Source organism: Erpetoichthys calabaricus, chromosome 1, assembly GCF_900747795.2.
Source record: "Erpetoichthys calabaricus chromosome 1, fErpCal1.3, whole genome shotgun sequence".
In the NCBI taxonomy this organism is placed as follows: domain Eukaryota; kingdom Metazoa; phylum Chordata; class Cladistia; order Polypteriformes; family Polypteridae; genus Erpetoichthys; species Erpetoichthys calabaricus.
Genome location: NC_041394.2, coordinates 96208572 through 96232218, shown reverse-complemented (window position 1 = coordinate 96232218; position 23647 = coordinate 96208572). Strand labels below are relative to the sequence as shown.

General features: G+C 38.9%; 1 protein-coding gene across 3 annotated transcripts in view; it reads right to left on the bottom strand.

The window, feature by feature from the left end:
• The window catches only part of eml3 (EMAP like 3), a 242950-nt gene extending 220898 nt beyond the window's left edge, over positions 1 to 22052 (bottom strand). For 2 of the 3 annotated variants that reach the window (XM_028803796.2, XM_028803805.2), the window contains exon 1: positions 21793 to 22052. In XM_028803796.2, the coding sequence (XP_028659629.1) occupies positions 21793 to 21817 (25 nt within the window). In that variant the 5' untranslated portion in view covers positions 21818 to 22052. The remainder of the gene's footprint in view (positions 1 to 21792) is intronic. The other variant, XM_028803813.2, reaches the window with a different exon arrangement.
• Positions 22053 to 23647: the final 1595 nt, after the last annotated feature.

The following is a 23647-nucleotide window of genomic DNA, read 5'->3' as shown; positions in this document are numbered from 1 at the left end:
AATACGTGCCCTTCGAGCTTTTAAGTATGCAAAGCACTGTGCAGCATGTCGTTTCAGGAAGCAGCTGCACAAAAGATAGCAACGTGAAGATAATCTTTCAGCATTTTTAGACGAGCGTCCGTATCGTCTAGGTGTGCGAACAGCCCCCCTGCTCAATCCCCATACTTCAGGATCACAGATAGTCAGCGCAAGAGAGAGAGAAAAGTAAGCAATCTAGCTCCTCAGCCATCTGCCAATAGCGTCCCTTGTATGAAATCAACTGGGCAAACCAACTGAGGAAGCATGTACCAGAAATTAAAAGACCCATTGTCCGCAGAAATCCGCGAACCAGCAAAGAATCCGCGATATATATTTAAATATGCTTACATATAAAATCCGCGATGGAGTGAAGCCGCGAAAGGCGAAGCGCGATATAGCGAGGGATCACTGTATGTCAATAAATATGTTTCAGATCATCAGATCATTCATCAATCCATTTTTACCACATTATTATGTTACGGTATAATCTTCCAGCTATTATAATTTTTTCCTATGGAACTGCTTTGCATAAGCTGTGTCACAGTAGACGCGTGGAGCCACCTCTAACACCCTCAGGTACCACTCGAGACACGAGGTAAAAGTACAACAACTATTTATTTGTCTTCTGTACAGTGCACCAAGCACCCTCCACTCCACACTCATATAACTCACAAATACTCTCAATAAACCAATCCTCCTCACCCAGACACGTCGACACCCTACCTCCCAGCTCAGCTCAGTGTACTGGGCTTCCAGAGTCCTTTTATACACCCTGACCCGGAGGTGTTCCCGTTCAACAGTCCACAGTTCCTTTTCCCTTCCGGGTCAGGGTAAACAGTCCTTTTCTTCAACCCGGGAGCACGTCGTTTCTTCCTGTCACGTGACCGTGACGTACTCCCGGGTTATAGGGCACATGCGAGCCTACGAGCCCCCCTACAGCGACGCCTGGTGGCCCCCAAGGTATCCAGCAGGGCTGTGTATACAAACTACAAAGTCCATGATGCCCTGCTGGAACTCGGGGCACAAATATGCTGTCCGGAGGGCTCCTCCTAGCGGCCTGGGGGTGAGGGCCGGACTGGGAAGCCGGCAATCCTCCACAGCTGCTTACAGGAAAGTAAAATGCTTTACTATAAAAAAAGACACAGGATATTGCATTCTTTAAACCAAATGTCTATCCATTTATTTTCAAAATCCACTTTTCCCTGGTTATAGGTCTATTCCTGCAGCAGGATTACACATTACACATATCAACATCTGGGCAATTTGGACTTACCTTAGGGAAAGTATCTTTGAACAGTGCAACGAATTAAAGGATTGAAATCGAAACTAAAAATAAAAATTCAAGCATTATTATAACAAAGGCAAAAGAATCAATGTACGCAGAGATTATTCAGAATATTTATTTGCACTAACTCTTTAAAGACATTTTTGTTAACAGAATACTTTTTAAATCAGGTTTGTCAGCAAGTCACTTTGTCATGTATGGGATATTTGCTGGAGTGAGACTGATGTGTATATCAGTATAAGAAGGTGATATTAATTTGTTAATAACCTTTACTGAGCGGTATTATTTAATAGACAAATTATTTCAAGCTCAAAATGTTACAAACTAATGATGCCTTCATTTTTCTAATCTCTCATCCCCATTTTTTCTTTTAAAATAGACCACCTTTGTGAAATTAAACTTGTCAATTGAAGATGAATCCACATTTTTCAGAATTCAAGTAAAACAGCCTTTGTTCTGTTGTTTTCATGGTGCCTCATATAAGTGATTACATTTTGTTACTGCTGATGTCTGTGTATGTTGAGCTGAACTGAAGTAATTACTTGTAACTGTATCCCATTCACTCCCATACCATTCGAATATGTGAGGAATGTGCCTTCAGTACGTTTGTCACAATTCACACTGTAGCTGCTATACTAATGAATGTTACTTTGGCTTGAAAAACAAATTTACTGTTTCTGATATGTAAGTATGCTGTTTTAGCAGCTCCATTAACTGGTGCTTATGAGCTTTGGTTAGTACATTTCACATCATATCATTAGGCAGATTTGTCTCATTATCAGCTGAGCCACATGGATGTTTAAAGAAGTTTTAATTTTACTTATGCAGCAGCTCAATTTGTCACCATTGTAGACTATCTACAGGAAAAGAATAAGTCACTTGATTTGAAAAATGTCTCAGTTTTTACTTGGTACAATTGCAGTTGGCACTGTCTGTGTGGAGTTTGCTTTAGATTCTGCAGTTTTCCAGTCAAATCCCAAAGACAAGCAGGTTAGATTATGTGATGACCCCATATGAGCAAGTGTGGACGGATGGAAGCGTGTGACACATTTAGGAGACATGTTATGAGAAAATCTGGGCTTCTTTGAATTATTGTCAAGTCTCACAAAAATTGAATGTATCTTTGTGAAAGATTGCTTCCATTTACTTAACAGATGCACAACATTAAGATTTTAATGAATGTACAGGAACATTATCCGCCTTAAAGTTGAAATATTCAGCTTTAAAGTTTAAGTTTTAAAGTTTTTCTTTCATGTATGGTCTAATACCCCAATAGAGTTTTTTGTAAGCTCCTCCAGAAGATAAATGAAGTATGTATGAAGTTACTAATTATAGCTTCAATCAACAAAGGAAGTGTCTGCGGCAAATTACAATATGCCCATGTGAATAAAATGACCTTAGCTTCAAAAATACTGAACATATCCTTTAAGTGGTAGCTTTGGCAAGCCTATCTGCAGGATCCACATCCGGCTTCAGGAGGCAAAAGATTTTGAAGGCAGCTGAAATAGTAAAAGGATAGCTTTTTAGGTATGAGCAAAGAAAAACTAAATGTTCTCTACAAAGATCTTATTGATGATTAATTTTAACTTAATGACTAACACACTTGAGGATATAGTGCTTACTGAAGGGCCTACAAAATAAGAATTGATCATTTGCTAGCAATAGCTGGTTCAAACTTCTGCACAAATGTAGCAGCAGAAACTAAAAATCAAAGCCAGTTTACTTCTGGATGCAGTGCAACATGTTAATTTATTATTAATACGTCATGAAAGGTGCATATCAACCATAGTCATCACTTTGGGTTGTTGGAAAAATAACTACTTTCCATTCAATATTTTGAAAGATGCTGGCAATGCACTCGGTGGAAAATAATGATTGGAACAGCCAACAGATGGAGCATAATCAAATTTTTCAAACAGAAATGGCATTCAGTTTATTGATCTACTGCCTACAGACATCATCAACGAATTAATTTCTGAAAACTCATTCCTGGAGGCTCAACAAAGATTGACAAGCAAATAAATAAAACTACAGAGTAAGCAAATGTATCAGTGGAATAAGAGGATTCAGAAAATGGATAGATAGTAGGTTAATAAAATATTCACAATGTATGTAAGTGCACATGTATTAGTATCATATGATTTAATCAGACAGTATATACTGTGGCGGGCAGCTGGTGGCTGTGCCCAGCCGGGACGCCTAGAAGGATCGGGAGAGAGACTACGCCTCCCCCGGACCACGAGAGGGCAGCCACCCTGGTTTGTATGGGGTCCACGGGAACTGAGCATTAAAAGCCCAACCCTATAGGGGCCCATGGTCATCGCCAGGGGGCGCATGGGTGACTGTGAAGCCCTGGACGTCAGCACTTCCGCCACACCCAGAGGTGCTGGCAGAAGGACTGCCAGGGACGCCTGGAGTGCTTCCAAGAGCTCATGCGGCACTTCCGCCACACCAGGAAGTGCCGCAGGAAGCTCATCAGGGTGCACCTGGAGCACATCCAGGTGGGAATGAAAGGGCTCACCTCCCTCCAGTCAGTGGCCTAGTTGGGAGGAAGAGGATGAAGCTCGGAGGAGAGGAGTGGAGGCGGTGAAGCAAGGGAAGGATCGTTGGAAGGCCCGGACTTTGAGGGTGATTAGTGCAGGGGCACTGTGTGCTGTGCGGGACTGTGTTGAGAACTGTAAATATTGTAAATAAAATGCATGTGTGTTGGAACCGTTGGTGTCTACCTGTCTGTGTCCGGGCTGAAGCTCCACAATACACTACTGGTCAAAAGTTTTAGAACACCTCAGTTTTATCAGTTTTTATGGAAACTTAAAAGAGTTTAATGTCTTATGGTTTCATGAAATCAAAGCATAGGACAAATAAACAATGGCAAATAAAAAAATAAGTCAAAGAATCATTAAGCACACATACTTTTGTTCAAATTTTTGATTCATAAAAGTAGCCACCTTCTGTTGATATAACAGCCAAACCGTGGTAACCGTTTTCATTTAGAATGCTAGTCACTCTGTGCAAGCAAAAGAACCCCAGACCATCACATGTCCTCCTCCATGTTTGACAGTTGGTGTTACACTGAGGAACCATCCTTTCACTAATTCAACGGTGTACATACACCCTGTGTGATGAACCAAAGATTTCAGATTTTGATTCATCGGTCCATAAGACTTTCTTCAAGTCTGCAGTTGTCCACATCCAGTATTTCAAAGCCCTATGTTATCCTTTAAGGAATGGCTTTCTTAGTGCCACTCGGCCTCTCAAACCTGCAGCACAACGTCTCCTCTTTATAGTATAAATTGAGATTTTTTTCAACCATTGTTAAGCTCTGCTTGAAACTGTTGTGCTGTGCGGTGCCTATAATGTAAGCTGGTGACCCTCAGAAACTTGTTTACTGATTGGGTTATGACTTTGGGTCTGCCAGATCTCTTCCTATCAGACTTTCTTCCAGTTTCCAATTGTCTTTGGATTGTGTTAGACACCATAATCACTGACACTTTGATTTTTTTTGGAATTTCTCTAAATGAAATGCCTACATTTCTAAGGGTAATAATGCTCTGTCTCATTTGTTAATTGCTGTTTTCTTGCCATTACCACTGGAATATTGTCCAAGTAGTACTTCAGAGGGTAAGACCGAAAGGAGGTTTTTAAGTAATCAACAGAAGTTGGGACACCTGTGCAAATTACTTGCTTCAATTTCTTACTTTACTTGTTACTTTAATTGCTGGAGAACATCTGTAGAAGAAAGTTTGAAGAAAAACTGGAAAAACTAAGGTGTTCTAAAACCTTTGACAAGTAAAGTAGGTTTATAGGGTCAATGCTGATTTGATTATTAGTACAATTTTACTTTAATTTCGCGTGCAGCCATCTGTTTAACATGAGAGAGAAATTGCGTCTCACAATAAGATAGACCGTCACTTTGGCTGTAGCTCAATCATCATATGCAAAAAGAGAGCATGAATCCACTGAATGGAACTGCTACATCTAATTTTAGGGTGGCTGGGACCCAGAGACTTTCATGCACTCTCTCACACTGTCTTACTCACTAATACCAAAGCAATTCAGGTGTGCCAATTATTGAGAGATTGTTAGCCAGCATTTTTTAAATTTTAGGATTCATATTTTGTCTTGAACCCTACCTAGCCCACGAAAAAGAGTGTAACAAGGTAAAAATTAGGTGTGTGAAATCTAAAACCTAAAAATCTAGTAAACATGCCACAATGGCAAGGGTAATAATAAATATCAAAGAATAGTATTAAATTATATGGCAAAATAAAATACCTTGTATTTACCGGTATATCAGTAGCTTGATCATTTAATGAGTTTGGCTTTAATTTAGGTGTTATATTTGAATAAAGGTAAACTTTAGTTGTCATATTTCCACACTTTCTAAGAAAAATAACAGAAGTATTGACACTCTACACATCTTCAGTCCAGGCAGCATGACACACTTAACTAGCATTGCTGGATCTTATTCTCTTGAGAATTTCACATTACAAAACTATGAATTGCAGAAGGTTTGTATGATTCCCTCATAATTTCATTGCAGTTTTCTCAAGCTCACTGGATTTTAACAATTGCCAATTGCCATGCTGCCTGACAACATTGGTGTTTTCCAGGTTTACAGGTAAAAAACTGTCTCGGCCCATCTCCATTCTGTCATGGTACAACAAATATGAAGCAACAGAGAAACAAGCCTCTCTTCTGTTTGTGTGGCACAAAACACCTGCTTCATTCCTTGTGGGAGCAATGTATGTGCTGTACTTCCATCCTTCACACACAGAAGCCCACCCCTATGACTTAAGAAACAATCAAACCATGTTGCAGTGCCCTATGACTAAGCAGTTGGCGATGTCACACTACATGACTGGCTGTGATGGGCCTGTGTGTGGCGGTTCATCAACTGCTAAGATTATGTACCTATAAAGATTACGGCTGAAATTCTTCACCGCCAAAGTTAAAATGACATGATTTAGGTAATGTTTAAAAACAAGAGTAGGCTGAAGATGTCTAGATGAACTCCTTAACAGAATTGGGAGAATTTAATTCACTGTCACAGAACTTCACAACAAAATGAAAAAGGTCTTCTGTGAATGAATGTCCACTCATCTGCAACAAGCAGTCAATTGACTAAAAATAATATAAAATCTGTTACGTGTAATCATTTAAAAAACCCTGGTAAAAGTAAAAAATCAAGTCAAATGTATTTCTTTACCATCATCTTTGGTGTTGAGAAAGATTAAATTATAAAGTTTCTGACCCATTTATTCTTTCACTCAGAAATGATGTTTAAATATATTTTTCTTCAGTATTTTGTCATGTTGTTTTCTAACCTGTTTAATCAAGACCAGGGTCAAGGGAGGCTGGAGACTATCCTAGCAAGGTTCAGTAACAAACTCTGGATATGGCTCTAGTCCAACACCGGGCAAACACATACACAAGACACACACCAAGAAACAATTACGTGTCACCAATTCACTGTCTTTGGACAGTGGGAGGAAACCAACATAGACATGGGGAAAACATGCGGACTCCACACAGGCAGGACACAGGATGTGAAGTCTGGTCTACTTACTGAAAGGCATGCATCACTACCATTGCACCACCATGCTGTCATTTTTTTCTTTAATATTTGCAAGACTTAAACCTCTTCAGACTTTGGACTATGAACATAAGAAGTGCACACCATACTAATTGCTTCAATGGCCCAGATAAGCTAGCAGGGTTGAGCTAACAGCCAAAGGTATTTCAAATATGAGGACAGTAGAGGAATACAAGTGGGTCATTGGCGCATGAAAGAGGATGTTCTAAAAAGATGGCAATGCACAACCCCTGATAAAAGCAATTTAAAACTACCATGTCTAATGCCCTAATAATAAAAAGAGTAAACCTAAACCAGAATGATAGAGATTAGTTAAATATTTCAAGTAAAAAGCAATAACAAAATGCACTTCTGATAAGAATTCAATATGGTATATTTTGTAGATCACATTATATTTAATAACACGAATGCATGCTGTTGTGTTTTTAACATAATAGTAAAGTAAACATTGATGTTATTGTCATCAGAAATAAAGCTTAAGTGGAGCAGAGAAAAGTACAAAGTTACACCCAACCAAAGAAAACAAATTTTCATTTTTCCTATCAAAAATTCCTTTGAAGTGTACTGAGTTAATGGTGTTAACATTAATACTTCAATTTCATTTACTTTTTTTAACTACTTTAGACTTAGAAAATATTGATATAAAATTTTTTACATGTACACCTGTAAATGTAAAATGGAGTACTGTAAAAAGATTTTGTGGCCGGCACAGCTAGGCGGTGGTTAGCACAGCTCCAGGGTCAGTTAGGGCATTGTCCCTATGCCTGCATTTTTCCTGCCGTGAGTGTCAGCATACTGTAAGTGAATTAGTTTGACCAAGCTTTAATGCTGGTTTGTGACTGTGTCCCATGTTGCCAGAAAACACTTTGGCATACTACAGTCCTGTAATGATCAAGCAGGCTCAAAAAATCATGTATGGACCATGCAATTTATTTCTTTTAACATTTATCAATAATACATGCAATAATTTACGTGTTTTGAAATAATTGACACGGTAATGACAAGGAATGGCTGGCCAAAGTGACTTCATAATGATTTGTACAGTGGACAGGATTTGATCTAAATATCCAACTGGACACATTTATTAATAACTAGCAGAAATTCCTGATATTGCCTGGGTATATTTGTAAAATGGGTTAAGAAAAGATGGTAAACATGTGTTTTTTAAATGTTGACCCTTTTGTCAATGTTGTCCCATGTCTGAAATACCTTTCTAATAACTCAATTTCTTTTCTCCCATGAATCTAGAATTTGTTCTTTTTGTGCATTACTGGACTCCATAATTGTGGTAACGCTTTTCTAGGTGGAACTATGAATACTACTTCCATTGTATTTCCTCACTTAGTGTAGTTTTATGAATACATGTTTAATCCCAAATTAATAAACTGGATGGCATCTTGAAAAACTGACTCCATAGACTGTGTTAAGCATCTACAGTACTGGGGGTTGGGGAAGGGTTCACAAACATCGCTGCAGGTCTCTATATTATTGCAGGGTCAGCACCTGTGACAATATTCAGTAATGTTATAAAGATGATTCAAAGTTGATTCATTCAATATTGATTTAAAATTACTATGAATCACAAAGCGGTTTTGTTATCAAAGCCTAAAATTATGACTACTCCATCATAAAACTGACTTGAATAAATGTTTACCATCAAAAAACAGTAAAAGTTACTAATGCCACCTTCAGTCATTCTCTTTCTACCATAATCTGAACATGTCAACTCATCATGTGCTAAAAAACTGTGATTAATTCTTTTTCATTGTGGCTTATTTTATTGCACTTAGTAACAATATGCAGGTGTACAATACTGTTGGCGTTTTCAAAAATGTAAAGGATTTGATTTGATAAAAATGTAGTTTCATCAGTTAATTTCAGAATTACTGTCATATGTACACCATACAATAAAATTCCTGCCCACACATTTGACCAACATGAGCCACGCTGCCAATGTCCTTGTCTGGCTGCCTGAATTTGTCTCTGCTGATTATGTTTAACATCACTAAATAATAGGTAGTATTAAGCAAAACAACCACCTTTCTTTTTGCATGCAGCTTTGGAAACTGACACTAAATTTTATATAGCACTGTAAAACAGGGTGTTTTGGAGTTTTAAAAGTTTTTTTTCAGTGGTTGATAGAAAGGACAATTGTTTCTACACTGTACATTCCTTTTGGAGTTGTGTATTTCTCAGAAAGATGTCTGGATGAAAAAATAATGGGGAAAAAATGTGTTCTACCAATTCAAAATGGCTAAATAAAACCCATGATGAGACAAAATGACATATACTCTCACTCAAAAGTTGTAATTTAGCAAGGCAATGAAAATGTTTTAGAAATTAGTTGACAAGAAAAGCTGTATCTGAAGTCTTAGATGAGATCCTGATTTGTTTGGTACAAAACCTTGTGCACACTAATAAAAGTGTCTTCCCATCATCCCCAGCACACTCCTGCACCAAATGGGAACTATAGTTCCTATGTTGGCACTGGTTTCTGGGTTGCCTGTCTACATTACAACCCCTAAACCTTATATGGCATATAGCCTATATTTGTCCAAGAGCAACGCAAATGTAAAATTTTGTGAAAATTGGTTTAGTCATTTTTGCATGTATGGTAAACAAACAGACTATGATTTTATTTAAACAGAGCAGATTTAAAATATGACAGTCATTTTTCTCCTCAGGATCTGCCTTGTACTCTTCTTTGACTTATAAGTTTGCAAATTAATTTCAACAAGGTTTTTAAGTATTCTCTTCAAAAAACCATCCCATCCTATCAATGCATGTGAAAATGGTGCTCCTAAAATATGCAAATGAACCACTAAAATGTTACTACTGCACCAAAATAATAGACCGAAAATGATCAGAAAACACATGAAAGAATGAGTATAAGTTATCCACTTATAAGCAAAAGTATAAAGCCAGTATGAAACCCAACTTCACAACCAATATATAATTTCAGACAGTTTTCAAGTTCACAGTGAAATAAACACTCTGCAGGAAGCAGTTATAAAGCCATAGCTCAAACATTGTGAGAGATTTAACAACCTCCTGATAATGTATTTTTCTCATTACACTATGATATTCTCCTTTCTTTCATATATGATATCATTTTAAAAAGTTTTGAAAGCAAAACTTTCAGTGTGAGGTTTATTGATATATGCCAGGAAAAAAACAAGCAATATGATAAAAAGTTAACAGCACAGAACCAGGACAAATTCCACATCATATAAAACAACTAAACTGAAGGGGAAGCGTTGTCAGCATAACTTCTTCACTGAAGAATATCTATATAGCTGATTACAAAATAACTGAAATTTAAGAGAAAGGTACATTTAGGAGCAGTAAAAGAATGAACATGTAGTACAGAATGTAAATTTGAGGCAACCAAAAACAGGTCTTCATCTAGAACCTAAAAATTACATGATATCACTTTTTGATCAGATTTATCTTATAGCTAAATGAATCAATAAAAATAATCAGGCTAAGGACAAATGATATGTGTGTTCCAAAAGACATGACAATGAAAATATACTTATTATTAAATATCAAACCATGGAGTAATTCTGCACTCACATTCTGAGTGTAATGGGATAAAATCGGGTGGTCTAATTACAAATAAGTTTAACCGAAAGCCAGAAAAAGCAACAGAAATGGCTGCAATCCACAACTAAAGCTTAATGCCCTTGGCCTTTCTGGTGTCAAAACCCAGTTTTTCACATGCCAGTGTGTTTGCAATTTAGTGATCATCTGAGAGAGGCGACTGGGGTGGTCCCCCACTATGAATTAAGCAAGGTTCTCAAAACTGGGGTATGGAGTTTATGTACGATCATCAGATGTTTAAAGTGTTAAATGAATCAAGAGTGATTGCCAATACTTTTTCTCCTTGGTGAATCAAGCAGGATTATCAAAGGGATGGTTGAAGAGGTCATCCAGGAGTGGTCGCAATTTACCTGCGATTCTGCCTTTGTGAATCAAGTATGATAGTTGGAGCATGAGTGGGGGTGGTGGTAATGTCTGGGAGTCGACCACCGACCACCCGCAATGCCCACAGGTTGTGAAATTCTAGTCTAAATAAAACCAGGAATTTTATTATTTATTTCTTGAGCTTTGGTAAAACAACAAATTTCCATCTGGGGACAAGTAAAGTACTAACTGTATGCAATCCCTCTATCAATCAATCACTGAACATATCTAGCAACAAGTTGCTTCTCGCTAGAATGATGCATTTTAAACATACAGAAGCTTCTGTTCAAATGTTAAATATTAGAGATATGCATTTAGCACACAGGAACATTGTGAAACCACAATGAAATGAGCATCAAGCCACAGAACACAATGACAACACACACAAGTAAGCATTCAATTGAAATGTTTATGAATACAGATAGAGCTTGTGGCTATAGATGGCCATATTCCTTCTTGTGCATTCCAACTCATCAAAGAAACACTCTGCCTCCCTGCATTTTACATATTTAGACTAGAAACTCATTCACACATTAATCTCTCTCTTGTGGAGTTGTCTGCATGCTCCGGATGTTATAGCCTTTAAACCTCAGTATACAAGTCATTGGACAGAAGGAGCTATAAGACTCACATGGAATCAATCCCTTAAAAACATTTTTGGGATAGCACTGGACCACAGGTTAAACACAAACATGGGATACGAATCCAGACTCAGACTCTGACAGGAAGTAAGTGAAACAGTTGACTGAGAAATGTGTAAAGCTGTGTAAAGACAATGTTAAATCTGTTTTAATTAAAATGAAAGTAAACTTATGCTTACATTAAATGCTGTAACAGTGGAAAAAAACAGCCTATGGCAAGCCAAATTAACATTTAGAGATATTTTAAGATGACAACAATGAAGCATTAAACTATATGTAGATTGGTGTTTGACAGAGTGTTCACAGCTTTGTCACTTCAAACTGTAGTTTTCTATTACTACACAGTCTGACAGCTTCACTTCAGATTACACATCTTGTCTTTTCCTTAGGGTAGGAAATTCAATACAAGAGCTGTGCGGTTTTTATTCCTGATTAAAGATAAATTGCAGGTGTAATTTTGTGTTCATTCACAATTACTGTTAAAACTTTCACTGTGTTTTTCTTTTTTTGGTATTACACCAAAAAATGTACTTTAAAGATGTTGACCTGTTTTTCAGAATCATATTAAAATTATATTCCAGATAGGCTCTAGAAATAACAGCTATACTAAACCCCCCACCCCGCAATATAAGTCAACTTTTGTAGTGTAAAAATATGCACTGTAATGGACGTCACACATGGTCTGGCTTCCCTGCTGGGATTGAATTGCTAGAAGGCAGCATCCCTGGGTTAGTATTTGTAGTCCCACAGGGAAGCCCTTTTGGGTTCTGTGGGGGTCATCGCCAGGAGGAGCTGCCAGGATTCACAATTCCTACTTTCAGGGACTTCAGTTTGACCTAGAAGTGCTTCCAGCAGGCTATGCCCTAGGACCAGAAGTGCTCCCGGAACATAGATAAAAAGAGCCACTTAATCTTGAGTCAGTGAGTCAGAGTCAGGAGAGGAGTTGGACAACACTCTCCTGGGGGGAGTAGAGGAAAGAGAAAGAGCAACAGATTGCTTTACTGTGCGGTGTTGTGTTTTGAACAGAAGAAACCTGTTGAAGGTATTTGTGAAGTTGTGTTCAGGGTTTGGGGGGTGTTGTTATGCCCTCTACTGGTCACAGCACATATGCACCAACATGTGTTACCTGATAACTAGTTTGAATGACAAGGTAACAGACTGTTTTTAGAAATTCAGCCTCTGGTTTACCAGGTTTTACTTCCTCCTTGATAGCATTTAACTATTCAGAGTACAACAAAAGCAAACAGTCTAAAATTATTTTCATCAATTTCTTGAATTAAGTGGGGGGGGGGTGCTGGAACATATCCCATTTTTCATCTGGCGCAAGGGAGGAGTCAGTTCTGGCCAAGATGCAGTCTATTACAGATCATAAAAAAATGTTCATACACCCAAACAAGGCCAATTTAAAGTCAAAAGTCGAACAATTCTGTGCGCCCTTGGATTATGAGAGGAAAACTGATGCAATTTATGAAGCTGAGTATCTGAATTGTGAGGGCATTTTCACACTTGATTGATTTGCACTTTTTTGTGAGCTGAGTGTGGTTCTATTTCTATCAAAAGATACCTTCCAGAGCACTGTTCATTACCTTAAGCTGGAGTGTGCATGTAAATGGAACTGAGTTTCAGACAATATAAATAAACAGGATATTATTATACTAGTCATTTAGCCCGTTACAATAACAGGCGCTAGAACAGTAGTGCATAAACATTAGTAGGAACAGTCTATATTAATTGGCAAGGGACTTTGACCTCATTCTTTTTGTTGGTCGTATTTTTCTTTCTTTCAGCTTTTCGTTTGTTGATGTTTACTTGCTGAGCTGACCGTTCTTCATGGGCTGCCGCCGTGTATTGTGTATCTTTAATTTTCTGTGACAGTAATACTGTCTTGTACGGCTCTATTCAATAAGGCAAAAAAGCGAGCTTCAAAACAGTTCAATTGAGCGTGGCGAATAAAGGCGTTTGTAGATAATTTAGTTCAAATGGCTCTGGAATATGTGAAGAGCAACAAAGATGCAGATCTTTATTTATGCACGCCTTTATTCGCTGCGCCCAATTGAGGTCGCCCTTTTGAGGCTCGTCTTTTTGTGCGCGCCCTTATTGAAGGATGCCTGTGCACACCCTTATTGAAGGACACCGCCTTGTACGTCCACTGGCTTGTACGTCCGTAATATACCTTTAATTTTCTCTGGTGGTAATACAGGTGTGCGCGTCGGTAATATGCCTTTAATCTCCTCTGACAGTAATACTGGCTTGTATGTGGCTGTAATATGCGTCACTGTATTGTGTACCTTTAATTTCCTCTCGCAGTAATACTGGTTTGTATTTCCGTAAAATGCCTCTAACTTTCTCTGACAGTAATATCGCGCATCGCACCGTGCCCATCGGAAGGTTGCCGGTTCGAATCCCGTAAATGCCAAAAGAGACTCTGCTCTGTTGGGCCCTTCAGCAAGGCCCTTAACCTGCAATTGCTGAGCGCTTTGAGTAGTGAGAAAAGCGCTATATAAATGCAAAGAATTATTATATAAATGCAAAGAATTATTTATATATATAGATTAAATCTGAATACACAATGGGAGGTTTGAAACTTAAAAGTACAGCTTATGAAAGGTACTTAGGAATCACTGTGGACTCATCGCTGTCCACATCCATGCAGTATAGAGAAGCCGGTAAGAAGGACAAGAGAACATTAGGTTATATAGCCCAATGAGTGGAGTACAATTGAAGGGAGGTTCTGCTTCAGCTATGTCATGCACTTGTAAGGCTTTATTATCAATGGTCTCCATATTACAAAAAAGACACAGCAGTGGTGGAAAAAGTAAGAAGAGTAAAATGACAGATTCCAGAACCATGAAATATGAGCAATTAAGAAGAATTTAAGAGGCTGATCATTTTCAGCTTAAGCAAGCAGAGATAAGATGACCTATCCAGCAATTTTCAAAATGTAGCCTTCATTTACAAAATCTCAGGGAGTCAACTGTGACTGTCAGTCATAAAATGTGACATCCTTAGCAACTCAGTCATAGTGTATCTGATTCACCACAACAAAATCTAACAGGTTGGATTTTGTCTGATGTCCCACAGGTAGACTTCTTTGCGTGTGAGGGTCCACCTATGAGTGCTCAGCTGGAAGTACAATGTATTTAATGCAGCCGCAAGAAAAACTGGTGTTTTAAATAATGCAAACAGAAGACAGGTTCATTTTCCCCGTGTCTCAAGATTGTTGTATCACAACATAGGGAGACAAAAATATGGGCCAAGATAGTTGTTGAACTCAAACCTGGAAAACATTTATACAGCCACCAGCCCTGTCTTTCTGCATGTTGATTATTTCTTAAAATGTGGTCATTTTGTGAAACTTTGGAAATTTGAAACTGTTCTCTCATTAGCTGTGAAATTCATCATTCCCCGCAGTTCGAAATCATGTAATCTGACATCCTCAAGGTAATTACTGTACATTTGGCAAATGCAGTCACACAATTTGACATGCTTTTAGACTCAAAGTCTTGTAGTGTGTCGCTGGTTTAATTTGTGACAGGGGTGTTTAAAATTACGAAGGGAGTTAAAACAGTGGATCTCAGTTGTTACTTTTAAATAAATTCTACAACAAGCACACTGGAACATAGATTGAAACATGTTAATGGTAGATTTCACACTAACGTTAGAAGGTTTATTCTTTACAAAGAGCACCATGGACACATGGAGTAAGATAGCAAATAGTGTGGTTTGCAGATGACTCTGCAGACCTTCAAAATCCAAATATGTATTATTGTATGTTTTAGAAATTAGGTGAATGGAACGTATAGGCTTTATTGGACAGAATGGCCTGTTCTTATTAAATTGTTTTAATGTTCCAATCTGAAAGTGAACCAACAACCCACTTTTAAGTTGCCAGAGTTATTTCATAATGTGTAAACTAAGATAATTAATTTCCCTTTTTTAACATGTTCTACAAGTTAATTTGGCAATATTCCTGCAGAAATAATTAGTGGTTACAGTTACCTGCCTTACAGCTCCGGAGTCCCCAGCCTGTGTTTGCCCGACATCTATGTATGTTTTCCTACCAGTTGATGTTCATTTAAAGGAAAAGCTTGGTATTTTTCAAATAGATCTTATTTCTTCACAATCATGGCTTATATTAATTTGCCACATAAAATTGTATTCTAATGTAAAGTGTTTTTTATATATTTTATTATTGCCTTGTCTGTGTACGCAACTTAAAATGGGAGTAATGGATACACAGGTCTATAGGTTAATAAAAAATCTGTAAAGCTTACTAAATACACTCATTTTTGAAGTCAAAAATGTTATTGAGTACTGTGCAGGGACCCCAGATGTCCAAGAGACCTACTATGGCGAATCATCTGGGACCAAGCCTAGAAACAATGAGGAATTACTTAAAGACTTTTACATTAGGTAGAATGACCAGTGGGGGTTGGGTGGTCTTTTGGGCTTGAACCCCTGTTGATTTGCTTTTTTTTTCAGCTTATTAACTGGAGTTTTGTTTTTGTTTTTTTTCTGTCCTCCCAGCCATCTGATCTTATCTCTCATCAGACTCATCTATAGAGTCTTACAATACGATATTCTTTATATGGATGCTGCTCATTATATTTCTATGTTTGATATGATTGTATGAATTTATTTATTTGCATTTTTTCCTTTGCTACTTACTCATTATTATTCTTACCTAATTTTATTTGTTTTTTTCTTTACTTGTCAGTTTCTCTTTGACATCTTATAAAGCACTCTGAACCAAACTCCATCCATCCATCCATTTTCCAACCCGCTGAATCCGAACACAGGGTCACGGGGGTCTTCTGGAGCCAATCCCAGCCAACACAGGGAACCAATCCCGGGCAGGGTGCCAACCCACCGCAGCTGAACCAAACTCTTTGTAAGAAAATGTGCTATATAAATAAAAGTTGCTGCTGTTGTTAAGGTAAGAATATGTTTTCTTTTCACTTGTCTGCTCACAGCCTCCATTGTAGGTGGAGCTATGACAACGTGACAAGCCCCCAGCACCAAGTTATATTCTGTTTGTAACCCTGGATTTCCCTCTGCAATTCTATTTTTTTCAAATGTTATGCTCTGCCATGCCTTGCAATAACAGACATGTGTGCTCACATCATATCATTTTTTTTCCTAAACATTTCCTTACTTTTCACCAGTTACAACTTCATTATTATTTTACATAGCCTACAGTTCAAGATTCACACTGAGTGGCAGCATAGTGAAAAGAGCACATAAGAGTTTCATTGTACTTTGTACAAATAACAATCGATACATAACACTTTGGGAGAACATGCAAAATTCATGCAGATCATGGCTCCCTGTAAAGCAGGAATGACTACCTGCAGCACCAAGCAGGGCTATGGAGTTGGAGTCAGACTAAATGTAAATTGTAATATAATGTGTTAAAATATCCAATTTCACATATAAGAATTCATTTAAACTGTTTTTTGTTATAGCCTTTTGGTAAATAATATACTGTAGCCTATTTTTTAATTCTGTAAGTATTATTTAAAAAATAATATAAAAAAGCCACAATGGCATCACTGGAGCCTTTAAATCCAAACTTTTAACAGGTTAGAGCTGGCACTGATAAAATGCCTTGTATCTTGTATGTTGTGCATTTTCTATCAACTTAGTAAATATATTAGTCTTATCACAAATAGACAGGTTGGAGTCTTTCATACCGTAAACTGAAAAGTCTGAGGAGGAGTTGGTGGTAACATAAATTGGGGAGTTAGAGTTAAAGGTTTTGTGTACTGACTAAACAGTACTGGTGCCGAGGGCTGGGGGCGAAGGCATAGACCCCCTAATTGATAGATAGCATTAAAACAATAAAGCACAAAATACACAATGAAAACAATACAAGTGTATAATATTAAATTTAATGTGACACATAACTCAGCTGTGCTGCTCTTCCAGCATACTTATTCCAAATATCTCGGCCTTTTAACAAAACATTCACAGTGTGTACTTAAGAAACTTTTACCAGATGTAGTGTCCATGTTCTAAAACAGATTCTAGAAATTAACACAATTTTACAAAATAGTATAATCAGTATAATGGTCTTATATTAATACTTGCATATTAACTCCACACATCTCATCGTCTGAAGTGCACCACCATTAATGACTTGAAGATTGTACTGTTCACATTCATTCCTTTTCCTGGCACACTAAAAAAGGTCTACCTAGCTGGATAAACTGTCACCAAACATTGACTGGATGGTGATATTGGATTATCTGCATACACTAGCAAAGATACAGAAACAGGAATTATCGGTAAATGATTAGTGATAAACATTATAATTTAGTAATGATATTAGGCAGTTCATATTAGTTCAAGGTCTTAAATATAATGAATATACTTAGAGTTTATGGAGTGTCATAATACACTTATAATGGTGTTAGTACCATAACTGTAAGTTGCTTGGTAGGCTAGTGTTTTAAACAGAAGATTACCCATTTACAGAACTTCTTTTTACTGCTGTTCGAAGATTTATTTTTTCACTCATGTAAAACAGATTCCATCTTTTTACAGGAAAAAACAGAATAGAATATAGATAGAATAGAATGCCTTTTATTGTCACTATACACATGTACAATGAGATTAAAAGCAGCTCCTTCAGTGCAGACATATATGTAGAACACAACAAGTAAATAAACAAATGGTGCAAAAAGTTGTGAAAAGTTGCAAAGAAGTTGCAAAAAAAGTTCTGCAACGCTATATACATATGGAAAGAATAATAACTATTGCACTATTAGGTTATTGCACATTATTTAAATATTGCACAATAATGATGATCATGTGCAGTAAGTAGTGGATGTTGGACCCTGAGAGTAATGATATTATACAGTATACAGATATTACACAGTTATTATCAGTACCATTTAGATATTGGATATTGCACAGTTGATGGATAGAAGGAAGTCCAGGGGTTGGGGTTTAGACTGTGTAGTCAGTGCATGTGTGAGTTTAGAATGGTTATGGCTTTTGGGAAAAAAACTGTTCTTGAGTCTGTTTGTCCTTGTTGTGATGTACCTGTAGCGCCTCCCTGAAGGCAACAGGTCAAACAGATCTGAGCCTGGGTGGGAGCTGTCCTTAATAATGTTTTTTGCTCTACTGAGGCAGTGGGAGGTGTAAATGTCTATCAGGGAGGGGAGAGGGCAGCCGATGATCTTCTGTGCTGCCTTTACTACTCACTGAAGCCTCTCCCTGTCTGCCATGGTGCAGCTGCCACACCATACTGTGATACAGTACGTCAGCAGGCTCTCGATGGACGAACGGTAGAAGGTCAGAAGCAGATTGGAGTCCAGGTTATGCTTTCTGAGGACCCTCAGTAAGTGTAACCGCTGCTGAGCCTTCTTGATGACTGCTGTAATGTTGTCTGTCCAGGAGATGTCAGCGGAGATATGGACGCCGAGAAACCAGAAGGTATGGACCCTCTCCACACACTCGTCGTTGATGTAAAGGGGGGCTAGGTCGGAGCTGTGCCTCCTGAAGTCGACAATGATCTCCTTGGTTTTCCTGGTGTTCAGGGCCCGACTGTTCTTTTAACACCAAGCTGCCAACTTCAGGACCTCCTCTCTGTAAGCTGCCTCCTCTCCCTTTGAGATGAGTCCGACCACTGTGGTGTCGTCTGCAAACTTGACGATGAGGTTGTTGTTGTTGGCCGGACTGCAGTCATGGGTGTAGAGACGGTACAGAAGGGGGCTCAGCACACAGCCTTGTGGGGCACCGGTGTTCAGTGAGCAAATGGAGGATTGGTGGGGGCCGAGTCTCACAGAAACAATGCCTGCCAATACAACCCAACTGCCACATTTTTTATGCATTGTCATGCCTCAAACGTGTATTTTTCCAGCAAGTGGATATTATTGTATTTTTCTGAGAGAGTCTCGCAGACAACTTCAGCATGGAATGATTCCATTTAAAGCATTTTTGGGCAAGTTGCAAACGTCCCACAAGGCAAAGAATTTGGAGCCATCATGTACATGGTATTCATGTTTGTTTATTTGGTTGCATCTGTCTCATTTATTCATTTTTACTAATTTTCCAGATTCAGGACAGATATCAGTACACAGTCATATTGGATTTGAATCACTTGCACTGAGACACTTTTAACTGCAGTAGGCTGTACAGTTAAAAGTCATTTCCACCATCACCAATTTTTTTCTACCTTGCTCCAGGATACATATTTCTTAAAGTTCACATTTTAATTTTTGTACTGTTATTTCATTATGTTAAAATAGAAAAATGCTATATGAAAATGTTGCCCTTAAGATCCAAGTACCAAACCTGACCTCAGGTTTACTCAGGAAGAATGTGCAGGCTTCACACTAACTACAACCAAGAACAAGATTCGAACCTAGGATGGCATATCTGTGAACCTGCAGCACTACCATGACTCCCTACCTAAGTGTTATTCATATACAGTATACAGTATTTAGTTTGCTAGTACTGTAAATACTAGCAATATTAGTACTGATATTTCAATTACTAGTATGATAATGCCCTTTTTTTCATGAAGCTAAACAAATCAGGTATGTGGATGGTTTTGTGCTATTTACGGTAACTTTCATATTTACATGAAGACTCTTAGTCACACCACTGTCATTGAGCAGCTAACTGAAGACAAATGTGTCCTTAACCCAAGAAAGATAGTGCAAAGAATGAGTAATAAAATTTATTACCTTCAATGTCCTTTTGTTGTCAAAAAATACCTTAGAATACAAGGATGGCATGCTTTGTAAAATCAAAACCTTTGCAGCTCAAAGTGTACATTTTCAGTGTTACAAGTTTTTACACATTTCCACTGATCCACCATAGACCCCATTTTAAACCGCAAAAACATCCACAGTCAGACATTAGCAAACCCACTATATCCTAACACAGGGTCACGGGGGTCTGCTGCAGCCAATCTGCAGGAACAAACCCCGGGCAGGGAGCCAGTCACCTCCAGGACACACACACCAAGCACACTAGGGACAATTTAGGATGGCCAATGCACCTAACCTGCATGTCTTTGGACTGTGGAAGGAAACCGGGGGACCCAGAGGAAATCCACACAGACAGAGGGAGGATATGCAAACTCCATGCAAGAAGGACGCGGGAAGCGAACCCAGGTCTCCTTACTGCAAGGCAGCTGCGCTACCACTGCGCCACCGTGCCACCCAAAACATTCACAGTATTTTTTTAATTTATATAAAATGCTTCAATTAAAAACACAACTTCCAGTGGCAATTCAATGCATATCATGATTGTGAAAGAAATACAGTAACTGGCTCAAAAAACTATTAACTTATCCTTTTACTTGGCACCTCTACTCTGGGCCAAAGTAACTGTGCATTAATACCCTAAGGTGCTGTCCGGGTTGGGCACCCAGCTTGTGGCCAGTGCTGCCAGGATAGAAAGTGATTGTCCACTAGGCTAGGTACAGAATGAATGAAATAATCCCCCCCCCCCCCCCCCAAAAAAGAAAAAACAAACCTTACTTATCTGATTCTATTTTGCGCCCTAAGTATTAATAGTCAAGACATTCCCCACAATAAGCATGTTGTCCCATCTTTACAAGATTTAATGAAAATCTAATGAACTACAAGTCTGAAATTGTAAATATGTGATGTGCCCCTGCTCAGAAAAATATTGACATTTTCTGAAAGAAAGAAAGAAAGAAAGAAAGAAAGAAAGAAAGAAAGAAAGAAAGAAAGAAAGAAAGAAAGGCTTGTTAGGCGTTATCCCAACACCTGCAAATGAAAAGTGCAAAGCTGAACTGACAGATCACGGCTGAGCCAGCAGAGATGCGTGGGCACGCAGGCGATGCGCGAAGTGAGTCGAACACAATGCGTTTACACAACAGTGCGCGCTCGCAGTACCGAAGCCCGTACGCGGTTTACAAGAGCAGGTGATTCATCTTCCGCTGCAAAATGTGGGTCGAAAAGAAGACAAGGCGGAGAGTGCGGCCAAAGGTTAGCGGGATACAGGCTCGACTGCCCGCCCCCCTTCACAGAGCGGCAAAACAAAACCAGCGCTTCGCTGTGGCGCCCGCAGTTGGGAACGGCGTGCCACTGTGTATTGCCCCTTTCAAATGTCACTGCTCCCCGACACCCGGCAAACCAGAGCTTCAAAAGCGACACTCGAATCAGTAACTCTAACAGCCGGGAAGTCGATCGCGAACACGTTTTAACTGGCACCGAGCCTGCTAGCATTAAGTAACTCGAGCTCGTTAAAAAGGAAAACAACATGCAGCCGTACGGTGCAATGCATTCGTTTGGTGTACTCACCTAAGCTGTTTGCCAGTCCGTCCATTGCGGCAGCACCGGATGCACCCGATCAATGCGATTCGGGTCGCTTAATATCTCCCAAGTATCTAGTTTTCTGCTTTCTCTTTTAACTTTCCAGGCAGAAGCTCTCCCCTGAAGTAAAGCTTGCTTTTTGCCACCCCGCGTTTCGCCACATCGAAAGTGCGCAGAAAGTAGACGCCACCGCGATGCGTCCGCTGTTACTGCAGCGCCTTCACAAATACGCTCGAGTCCAGGAACTGAGAGGAGAGATTTCGTCTAAAGCGGCGGGGGTTGGTGAGGAAGGGGGTGGTGTGCAAACGAAACGGTCGTTCCTCTGGTGAGGGAATAAAGTGGTAGAAAGACTGGGCTGTCGTTCTGTTGGGAAAGTATGCACGTTGAAAAGGTTTTCTGTTTTTAGTTTGTTTCTGAGACTGCGAGTCACGTCGCGCCTTGCTGCACCTTCAGCCTGCAGAGAGAGGAGCATACTTCACCTTCTTCATCTCAACAAGTTTCACTTCCTATCAGTTTATCATGTGAAGTTAACCTATGAGGCCACTTGTAAGTACTGTATGAAAAACATAAATACAATGAATAATGCTGAAGCATAAACGGAATATCATGCAGTGTATAAAATGCAAACAACCACGTACACGTATACAGGGTGGTTTTAAGTCCAAATACCAACACACCCCGGTCACTTATAGTCAGACACGGATAATTTTGTAGGCACACAACTTCATTTGGATAGCAAAACTCTGAAAACGAGTTTCACATACAGCATTACAATGCATCCAGTCCGTTGACTTCCAATGACATTGAAAAAAGGAAAGGAAATAAACATGACGTAACAGTGTAAAATCAAAACCATTAATATAGTTACAAAATATATAAAACAGCAATGAATCTTGAGCGTTGATTTAAATTCGCGGGGGGGGGGGGGGGGGGGGGGGGGATATGCTGTTAAATTATGTAGACGGAGAGCTGCATGGTATTTTTTTCAGACAGTAGTATATTGGACACTGAACCTTTCCTGAGTCAGCACTGGCAAACACTGCTGAGCTGTAGCTTAGAGAAGCTGGGTTTGAATTTCAGTCTGGCCACAATGCTTGTGCAATCTGCATGTTCCCCCTCAGTCTCAGTGCAGAGAAAACTCCACGATAGGCATACAGGGTAGGTTGCTTGGCTGTACCATCTTAACAGCATCATAGGCCCTCGGGCAAAGTAGTGCACTGGGGCCCCTGTTTTGATACTAAAACAGAAACACACATAGGCATCAGAAATATCGTGGGCCTCTATGCTCCGGAGGGCCCCCAGACAGTGCCCATTGTGCCAATGCATTAAGACAGCCCTGGCTTGGTGACTTCTGATTGTAAACAGAGAGCCTTGTGTGTATAGTTTTGGGTTTAGGCATTTATTTATTAATAGATTACACCCTGTTATTATTTCTTATTATTTGGCTGACACCCTTATCCAAGGGGACTAACAACATTTAAAATACAATTGGTGACTTTTTTTTTACCAGTTGAAGCACAGGTTGGTAAAGTGAATTGCTCATGATCACACACAGTCAGAAACATGTTGTGAACCCACAAGCTCAGGGTTTGAAGTCCATAGCCTGAACCACTACATCGACATGTTGTATTGTTCCTGTAGTATGTATGCTCTTTGTTGCTGCTAACACATTGAAAATTTCCTCTTGGATGTCAATAAAGTACCATCTGTTATGTATCACCTTATCTATCTATCTATCTATCTATCTATCTATCTATCTATCTATCTATCTATCTATCTATCTATGTGTAGTAGTGTTAAAGTGTGTATTTGTCTATTTTGTGTACTCTTTGACATGACAGTT